Source organism: Arachis ipaensis, chromosome B4 (genome assembly GCF_059453495.1).
Source record: "Arachis ipaensis isolate K30076 ecotype BB chromosome B4, ASM5945349v1, whole genome shotgun sequence".
Taxonomy (NCBI): domain Eukaryota; kingdom Viridiplantae; phylum Streptophyta; class Magnoliopsida; order Fabales; family Fabaceae; genus Arachis; species Arachis ipaensis.
In genome coordinates this window covers 130,220,241-130,230,911 of record NC_142439.1, presented here as the reverse complement: position 1 = coordinate 130,230,911, position 10,671 = coordinate 130,220,241, and the positions used below count along the sequence as shown (strand labels likewise).

Genomic DNA, 10,671 nt, shown 5'->3' with positions numbered 1-10,671 from the left:
TCAAAATTGTTTTATATTGTCAGAGTCATTTTGTAAACGAGTGAACCTGAGCGAAGTAATTTGCGAGGTGTCAAATTGGAAGTAAAAGAATTTAAAATCTAGAAAGCAATTCAACAGAGTTAAATGATAGTACTACTTTAATTTTTTTGGAAAAGATAATTATACCTTTCAGAAAATAATTTATAAAAATGTTAAGTACGATTTTGGTCTCTAAGATAAGATATGGATAAAATTTTTTTTTATTCCCAGACCAATTTCTTTTTACATATAAATCCGTCCTTAAAATTTAACTTAGTTTTAAAATTATCCTTTTGACCTAAATTTTAAAATTTTTTACTAAATTATTTTTTACCAAACAAAATTATAAAATAAAAAAAAAAAAAAAAAAAGAGAACACGAGAAAAGAAGAACAAAAGAAAAGAAGAAGAAGGGGAAAGGACAGAGGAGAAGACGAAGAAAGGGAAAGAGGAAGGACGAGGGATAGACGAGGGGAAGGGCGAGGGACTGACGAACATCGACACCAGTGTTCGACGTCGGACGCCAACAAATCCGTGAGGGTGGACGTTGCGCGCCGCTCGACGTTTCTGCTCCTCCTCATCGCTTGCTCGTTGGTAGTCGTTTCTCTGCCGGTCGCGCTGCTCCTCGTCACTCACTGCTGTGCTTCGCGTCCTTGTTGGTCTTTTCTATGGTTTCAATTCTGCTTCTATTTTGTTGATTTTGTTAATTACATTATTATTGATTTTTCTGTTTTTTCTATTAATTATATTGTTGAATTTTTTTTTTAATTTCTGGATTTGTTGATTTTGTTAATTACATTATTTTTAATTCTGATTCTATTATTGTTGTTGATTCTAATTTCATTTTGCTTTCATGTTTCTTCTGTTTTTGTTTTTTCTACTTTTGATTCTGATTCCATTATTCATTGTTGTTATTGATGTTTCTGGTTGCTTCTGCTTCTGTTTCTTTTGTTGTTATTGTTCTTTGGAGTTAAAAAAGATAGTGATAGAAATTATATAGATTTATTTTTTCATTTCTATTTCTATTTTTTTTGTCTGTTTATTATATTGTTGTTGCTGATGCTTTGATGAAGAAGAAGAAAAAAAAAAGAAGGGACGATGTTGTGATGAAAAAAAAGAAAAAGAAGAATAGAAAATGAGAATTTTGGTGAAGAAGGGAAAGAATATTTTGGTACGAAAGAAGATTTTAAAATCATGTTAAATCTTAGGGACAAATTCGAATACCAAAAAAAAATTGAAAACGAAAAAAATTTTCAGCTCCTACTCTAAAAGCCAAAATCGTACTTCACCTTTATAAAACTTTGAGATTAACTTATAGATTTTTGACAATAAAAAGATATGGATTTTATTAAAATGTATTTTAAAGACATATTTTATTAAAAATTGTAAAAAGAGTAAATTTTTAATATTTTTAATACATTAAATACATTAAAAACTTAAAAAAATTTATTATATCCTCTTAAGAAGATATGTTTTTAAGATACAAAAGAACTAAATTCAAAAGATATTAAGTAAATTTCAAAACAAAATATTATGATAGATTTATAAATTCTTGAAAAAAATATATTATCAAGTGAATTATCCAATAATTGCAACACACGACTAATAAATTTATGAAAATTTTCAAGTAGAACGCATTTCATCTTTTTATCACCAAGATATATAAATTTATTACAAAAATTTTTCAAAATCCATTTAATACTTTTATTTTTTTAAAATACTTATAGATCTTGTCTCCTGTAACTCTCTTCATTCCATCCTCATCCTCCCATGTTTATAGCTTTCCTCTTGGAGTTCATCACCCAAGTTACCACTGTTGCAACGGCAAGTTGAAATAAAAACAAAGATAAATCATTAGTATATATCCTTTTTAAATTATCTTTTTTAATTTAATTTTTATTTCTAAAATAATTAAAAAATATATTACACATTTTGTATTTTCATAAAATTTATGATAATAATTAAAAAGCTTTTTAGAAATTAAATTACGTTTATAACAATAACAATCAATTAAGAGCATCACTACCAGAAGTGGGCTGCTAGTTTTATTTTAACTTTCAAGAAGTCTTTAGTTTTAAAAACCGAAAAAACAAATTAAATTGAACAAAGGCATAATAATAAACACAAAAATATAATTTAATTTAAAAAATAATATGTGTATACAAAAAATTAGACATACATTATATCAACTACTAAATTAATTATTATTTATTCATATATATATAATTTAATTTAATTTATTTTTAATATATATTTTATATTTTAATTACCGATTTTGATATATATATATATATATATATATATATATATATATATATATATATATATATATATATAACAAAATTTAATTATATCGTAGTATCATATAAAAACTAAAAGTATACGTAAAAGAAACGCTATAATGCTATTGTGACTCTGGTCAAAGAACTATATAATAGGTAGGCTAGGTATATAAGTTGTGATTTTTTTACATGAACGTAACTTACCTCGGGATTAAAAGTGAGAGCCACCTTAATCTCCCCACAATAATTCTGGTTCTTAACAACATTGTAAGAAGTTTCCTGAATGCTACCCGCAGCAAAAACTGGTTCTAATGGAATTCTGCCATATATCAAAACAAATGCACTAACTAGCTATATATAATTTTTCAACAGCTAAGTATGAGATTAATTATGAAAAGGAAACTCAGAAATGAAAGGGATATATAAGATACAAAAAAAGAAAATGGTGAGAATAAAATATTAAGGCAACAGCAGTTTTCTATTACAGTGTGAACATTTCATACAATAAAAGTAAAATTTAAAAACCATGACCATCATCAACAAAGTTTAAACAAAATAGAATCAACTACATAATAAGATTAATCACTGAATTTCTACATATAATTAGGTTGATAGTAAGAAGAATTTAATTTGGACTCACCTTGCCTCACCAAGAAAATCATCCCGAGTAAAAGTATCTTTGTCCATAATCCTCAGATTAAGTTCAGCAACATTATCAGAAACTGTGAAAAGAAAGCTCTCATTCCAACGAGGGTTAGATCCTCCACCTACACATACACAACGTAACACACAGCAATTAATTATTTTGAAACTGCAATAATAATGTTTCTGTCAGATCCAATATGTATTTGATCAAGAGAAAACAAATTAAACCTCTTGCCACACTGCTTCTATTCTCCTGTGCTCGATAAGTGAGAATTACATAAGGATCCATTTTTTCTGTTCATCAAATAAATCAGATATTAATTTACAATCTAGTCTATTTTGAATTCTCCAACAACGTAGCTGAAAATTCTTGACATGCAAAAAATCGGAAAACAATACGCTGAATTGAAAAATAATAATAATATATATCTTCAACTTGGAGTAAAAAAATCGATCGATTAAGCACAAAAAAATACCAAAATATTAAAACTAATTCTCGTTCCTTAAAAGATGACATGCTATAATTTGTTTTTCAGAAGAATATAATAATGGAGCGATTTTAGTTGCATGACTTACTGAGAAAATCAGCGTCCTTAAGACCTTTTGCGCTGACAAGAATGACTTCAAGCGTTCCGCGAGGCATCCTCTCTTGACACAACACTTCTATCTCTCTCGCTTACAATTGTTGAAACTTGAAATGTTACACAAATAACCAAACCCCTCACCAATTTATAGCTGAATTTTTCGTTTCTGCTATTAATTACTTAAATAATGCTCTTATAATTTTTAACTAAATCCTAAGAATTTTAATGATAAACGTACTAAGAGCATTTGTTAATAATTTAAATTTGGAATTATTTTATGGAGAAAATGAATTTAATTATATGCATTTTCTTTGGTACATGAACCTTTTATATGCATTTAATTTCATTGAATATTTCAATATATTTTTTTTCTATAAGACTCATGAGAATTAATAACACACGTAAAATTGCTAGGAACATAACTTTTATTCTTATTTTTAAATGTGTATTATTTATATATACACACTAGTGTATTAATATACATTGATGTGTTATCTTTGAAAATTTTAAAAATACCTCTAAAGTGTTAAAGCATTAAATAATATTTAATTAACAAAGAGAGAGTAATAGAATAATTTTCAACACTTTATAAATTAAGAGTATTTTTTAAAAAAATATGTATAATTAATAATTTAATTCATGACAAATACTGTAGGAAAAAATATAAGTTGAAGTAATAAATATTAAATAAACTTATAAAAGAGAATAAAGGAGTATCTTGTAAAACAAAAAAAGAGAAATAGAAGACAATAGAGAAATCAAAATAAAATTAAAAGCCGGCAGTTATTGAAGAGGGAGAAGATATTATTGAAGTGAGAGAAAATATTAACACAGTAATTAAATTGCGGTGCATTTTGTTTATAAGGCTTTTTTTTTGGTGACTTGTTTATATAAGGCTTTGATAATAGCTAAAAAGTAAAAACTATAGATAAAATTAAGGTCATATTAATTTATTATTTGATAAAAATTTTTGTTAACAAGAATAAAAAATTAAGAATAGAAACAAATTAAAAAATATTGTCAAATAATTAAAAATTGCATCCTTAATATTAAAATTAAGTCCGATTTTAGTTTCTATAATTTTGGTAAAAAATTAAAATTCTTCTTTTTTTTTTCATTTAAAATCATCTTCAACACTAAATTTTGTTTTAAAATAAGGATTTAACTAACTTTTGTTTTATAAGGATATATTTTAAAAATATAATAATAATAAAATTTTAATATTTTTTATGTATTCAATGTATTAAAAAAATTTTATAATAATTTTTATAAAATATTTTTTTATGATATGTTTAATCTATATTCTTAAAATACAAGTTAGCAAAACTCTTAAAATAATTCTTTTCTAAATTTATGAAAAAAATGCCCTTCTTTTTCTCACTCACCATCGTCTTCATATCTTCAATTTCTCTTAAATTTTTCAATTCCTTATCTTTCTTCCCACTCTTCTCACCAACATACACCTTTTATCTTTTAACTCTATCTCCATCATCACAGCTCCTCCTTCATTTCTTCATGTGTGAATATCTTTTGAAAATGAGGAAATGAAGGAGTTTATTATTTATATATTTACAGAAGAATCTTATATTTTAACTACATTAAAAAAACGATCTTTCATCAAGAAATTTTACTGTCATCTTCGATAAGAAAAAGATAATACAAGAAAAACAAATAATAATGAGAATCTAAACGAGTTCTAAAATTATTTCGTACTCTCACTAGACTTGTTTTCTCCTCCCATTTGACCTCTAAACTCTTCTAATTATACTTCGACATTATGGGTAATCCCTCAAGGATCTAACCATTCTTAGATAAACAGAAGTACAAGTAAGTTTATGCAAATAATGGTTATTTCGAGTTTATTTATTTGCATTGTACTATGTACGTAGGAAGCATAATGGCCACGGTTTTCATCACTCTATTTGACTTTTCTTTTTTTCAGTTGAGGGAGGTGTTGAGTGATGACCACAACTATGGAAAACTAAAACTAATTATTTGAAAGAGATTTTAAGGAAATTTTTTTTTCTAAGTTGGAGGAGATGATGAATGAATAGAGGTAGAGGTGAAGGATGAAAGGTGTTGGTCAAAAGAGTGGAAAAGATAAAGGATTGGAGAAACGGGGAGAAATTAAAGATATGAGGACAATGGTTAATAGGAAGAAGAAGGTTATTTTTGTCTAAAATTAAAAAAAGAAAGTTGATTTTAAAATAAAATTTAACATTAAGGACAAGGTTAAACCCAAAAAGATAGGGTTATGCTGCGTATAGATCAAAATCAGCCACAAAAATCAGTTATCCAGCTATCAGTATAAAATATATGTTGGAATATAAATATACATTAAAAATAAAATTAAACTATACATATATTTTTTATACACAAATACATTGGTAACTAATTTTAGTATACAAATAGTATTTTTTAAAAAAATTTTAAAAAATTTTGATTTTTAACAAAAATTATGGAAACCAAAATCATATTCAATCTTTAATGTTATTTATATATGTTTCTAAGTCTTACTAAAATTTTTGTTTTTTATTTAAATATATTATTTTGTGTATCTAATTGTATTTTTTAATAAAAAAATAAAAATTAATAAGTGCATTTTTACATACATAAACCGCAAAAACGAGATAAAATTATTAACCATTTTTCATATTTAATTTTATACCAACAAAGATTAAAAAAAAAATAATAGTCTCTCCGACTTTTATAATCTACGCCAGCGAAAAAAGGACATGTAATGTGTATATCAAAAGTATTTCAGTAAATGCTGCTCATAATGGCCACTAGTATATATAGTCAAAATCATTATTCAAATGTGAAATAATTCAAAGCCGTATTCTATGAACAAATATTTCTTACCAATATATTCATCATAAATAATATTGATAAGAGGTTTTAATACATCATTTCAATTATATTTCTACTACTTAAATGAATAAAAACTTAAATATATATGTTATTTTTTGAAAAAATAAAAAATATGAAAAACTTCAAAAAAATTTTATTTAAAAATCAAGATAATTAAAAAATTAATAATTATATAAAAAAAACTATGTAAATACAAAAAATTCGTCATCAAATCAATTATATTATATATTTATGTATATAAATATATGTGTTATTTTACGTATTATATTATAATATATAACTTTGTATTTAAATATATATTTTATATGAATAATGACTGATTTGGTAATTTTTTTTTTCTGTATACACATATATATAACATATATAGTTGATAAAAATATATTTTATACGACTCTTCATATGAAAATATATTTTTGAAATTGAAATGTAAACTTTTTTGTATAGACCTTTTAATGTTTTATTTTTTTATGTCTTACATGCATTAACATTTTTTTAAGTTGAAAACTTTAGACATTTTAATTATATAAATTTTGATAATTATTATAAAATCAATTTTTAAAATATCAAAATAATAAATAAAAATATATAAATAATTATATCTAATAATATTAATATGAAATTGTATTTTTATTTCTATAATAATAATTATAATAATAACTGTGGTTATTACTTTTTAATATAGTATCGATGATAATTATTATGTAATTTAATAGATATAAGATGGAATAAATATTTGTTGTTTAGATGACCTCAAACTTGGATTCTGTCTTGAATATACTGGCGTAGCGCTTACGGAAATACTTTTGAATATGGGCCTGCTACACATATAAGTAAAAAGGCCGTACAAGTTTTACAAGTTATCAGCCCAAACTTCATTAACACGCGCATTAACTCATTTTGAATGGAGCGTAACTACACGCGTCCCACTCAAACGGTTCCTCTTCGTCGTCTTCTTCTTCTTCTTCTTCTCTTCTTCGTCTTCTTCTTCTTCCTCTTCCTCTTCCTCTTCGTCTTCTTCTTCTTCGTTTTTTTTTCGATTTTCATGGTTTCTGAAATTCTTCTTCTTCTTGCTACACGTTCTTCTTCCTCTTACTCTTCTTCTTCTCCTTTTCTTTCGTTTCTGCACGTTCTTCTTCTTCGTTTTCCTCCTCTTCTTCTTCTTCTTCATTTACGTCTTTTCTCTCTGTTTTCTCTTTTTTTTTTTTTTTCATGGTAAAATCATTTTTGAAGAAGAAGAAGCAGCAGAAGATGAGGAGGAGAAAGAGAAAGAGTTCTGAATTATGTATAAAATGTACTTCAACGAATTTTGGGTGTATTTTCTTAAATCCTTTGGGTGTATTCCTATAATCGTTTGGGTGAATTCTTGTAACCGTTTGGGTGTATTTTCTGTAATCCTTTGGGTGTATTCTGTAATCATTTGGGTGTATTTGAGTGATATCTGACTGATATCTATGGGTGTATCTGACTCATATCTATGGGTGTATCTTACTGATATCTATGGGTGTATTTTTCATTTCAGAAAAAATGACAAGCATTACAGAAATACACCCAAACGATTACATAAAATACACCCAAGAGATTACAGAAATACACCCAAACGATTACATAAAATACACCCAAGAGATTACAGAAATACACCCAAACGGTTACAGGAATTCACCCAAATGATTAAAGAAATACACCCAAAAGATTACAGAAAATACACCCAAAGGATTTAAGAAATACACCCAAAATCATGCATAATTCAGAACTCTTTCTCTTTCTCCTCCTCATCTTCTGCTACTTCTTCTTCTTCAAAAACGATTTCAAAGCTTGATGTCAAAAAACAATAGAAATCGAGAATAACGAAAAAAGAAGAAGAAGAAGAAGAAGAAGAAGAAGAAGAAGGTGCAGCAAGAAGAAGAACGTGCAGCAAGAAGAAGAACGTGCAGAAGAAGAAGAAAAAGAAAAGAAGGTGCAATGAAGAAGAAGAAGAAGAAGAAAAGAAGAAGAAGAAGAGGAAGAGGAAGAGGAAGAAGAAGAGGAAGAGGAAGAAGAACGTGCAGCAAGAAGAAGAAGAAGGTGCAATGAAAACGTGCCGTAACAGTATGTGGAGGAACTAACGTCAACGACGAAGAACAAACCAGTGAGAAAGGAGGAGAAAAGAACGATCGAAAAAGAAAGAGAAGAAGAAGGGATGTAGCGCGTGTAAGGAATGTAGCACTTGCAGCAAATTTTAGGGATTAGAGTTTAATAGACTTGTAATACTTACAAGTCCTAATCGCTTGTACGCAGAGTTTTTTTCTCTCTCTCTATATATATATATTAAAAATATTATTTATGCATTAAAATCAGTTACTAAAATCAGCTATTAATGTATTTGTATATATCCAAATCAATATTTCAAGTAACTTTAGCACAGTAATCATATGATAGAATTCCGTATCTAAAAAAAAAAATCATAGAATAAAATCATGAAAAATTATTGTTATATATGATTTTATTCATCCTCAAATTTCATGAAAGCCTATAAAAATCTTCTATTTTCAATATGCTCATAAAAAATTATTAATTTAAATAATTTTTTTGTGTGTATAGTACGAGTTACTAATTTGTTTTTTTTTTAATTTTGATTTTATAGTTAAAATTTTTCTGAGACGCTAATATTAAATTTTTTTTCACAACTTTTATTATAGAATTATTAATTTTCATTAAATTATTTTGTTTACAAATTTTATTTTATATACTCTTATATTCTTTAAAAAAGTAAAATTATATATCTTTATTCTTATGATCTAATTTAATATAAAAAGTCTATATTAAATACTTAATCTAATAAAAATAATTCTCCCCATACAAGCGTTTTTTTATACAAGTTTTTACAAGTTATTTATATTAACGCGCTTCGAACCGTTATTGCACGTTTTCACTGCACCTTCTTCTTCTTCTTACTACACGTTCTTCTTCCTCTTCCTCTTCTTCTTCTTCTTTTCTTTCGTTTCTTACCTTCTCTTTCTCCTTCTTCATTTACGTGCTTTTCTCTCTGTTTTCTTTCTTCGTTATTCTCGATTTCTATTGTTTTTTGACATCAAGTTCTGAAATCGTTTTCGAATAAGAAGAAGTAGCAGAAGATGAGGAGGAGAAAGAGAAAGAATTCTGGATTATACATAAGGTGTACTTCAACGAATTTTAGGAGTATTTCTTAAATCCTGAGTGTATTTCTGTAATCCTTTGGGTGTATTTCTATTAATCGTTTGAGTGAATTCCTGTAACTATTTGGGTGTATTTCTGTAATTGTTTGAAGTTCCATTATCTTTAAATTTGGCAAGAAACTCATTTTCATAGAGAAAGAAGAAGAAGAGCCATTAATAATGCATGGTATGTAGCACGTTTTGGAAAGAGAAAATAGTTGAATAACGTGTATTTATTTACTCTTGAATGTAGAAATATAATGCATGTATATTGTTGGACTTATATGTGTAACAGATGTTATCTAATAATATCTTAATATTAAATATTTTTTATTAAATTTATCATACCCACACGCGCATCGCACCGGCTCTTCATTAGTTAAGTAATATATTGGTGTTTTAAAATAACACTACAATGGTGTGTTTATTCTCATCATAGAGATCGTCATTAAACATGGGTGTTTATCTATTTGGAGATAAGTTACACCTATTTTTTTTTTCTTCTTTTTAAAACCTGAAATATATAAATATTCTCATGCGATATTCTAGAAAATAAGTTAAAATAATTTGATACAAACGCCCTCTTATCAGTAATGCATCCAAAAAATTTATGTAAAGAAAAAAAAATAATATATATTACTATCAAAAGATATATTAATTTAAATTCAAACAAATAAAAATATATATTAATTATTCGAATAAAAAATAACCAAAAATTACATATAATAAAATAAAATAAAAAATATTTTTTGAAATATTTTATTATTATTTTTATAAATAAAAAATATATATTCTAAATTAGTAAATTGATCATTTAATTTTAGAAATTTATATGCAATATAATTACATATAATAAAATAAAACGAAAGATAAACAAATAAATAATAAGGATTACTAAATTGAGAATAAAATAAAATATATAAATTTATAAAGAGAATAAAAATTAGATTAATACCTAAACTATAATTGCTTGAATTATAATTTATAATTGAAAATATCAAAAAGATAAAAAATAAAATTAAAAGATACATAGAGTCATAAAGAATTAAAAAATAGAAAACTTAAAATTTATCTTTTGATGAAAAAAGATGACCACTAGAAA

The 10,671-nt window shown here is 25.6% G+C and overlaps 1 protein-coding gene across 1 annotated transcript; it reads right to left on the bottom strand.

The window, feature by feature from the left end:
- Window positions 1-1,657: 1,657 nt before the first annotated feature.
- LOC107638023 (16 kDa phloem protein 2-like) lies at window positions 1,658-3,806 on the bottom strand. The gene is made up of 5 exons (XM_016341224.3): window positions 3,521-3,806; window positions 3,173-3,238; window positions 2,940-3,066; window positions 2,504-2,618; window positions 1,658-1,830 (listed from the first exon to the last, which is right to left on the bottom strand). Exons 1-5 carry the CDS (start codon window positions 3,585-3,587, stop codon window positions 1,825-1,827), a joined length of 381 nt encoding a protein of 126 aa, XP_016196710.1. The 5' UTR covers window positions 3,588-3,806; the 3' UTR covers window positions 1,658-1,824.
- Between the last annotated feature and the right edge of the window lie 6,865 nt (window positions 3,807-10,671).

Bases quoted from the DNA above. Each gene is read 5' to 3' on its own strand.
- LOC107638023 (XM_016341224.3), bottom strand. From the start codon at position 3,587: ATGCCTCGCGGAACGCTTGAAGTCATTCTTGTCAGCGCAAAAGGTCTT. The intron at 3,067-3,172 runs GTTTAATTTGTT...GTGTATGTGTAG, and splicing joins TAGAAGCAGTGTGGCAAGAG to GTGGAGGATCTAACCCTCGT. The intron at 2,619-2,939 runs GTGAGTCCAAAT...GATATATGGCAG, and splicing joins GATTTTCTTGGTGAGGCAAG to AATTCCATTAGAACCAGTTT.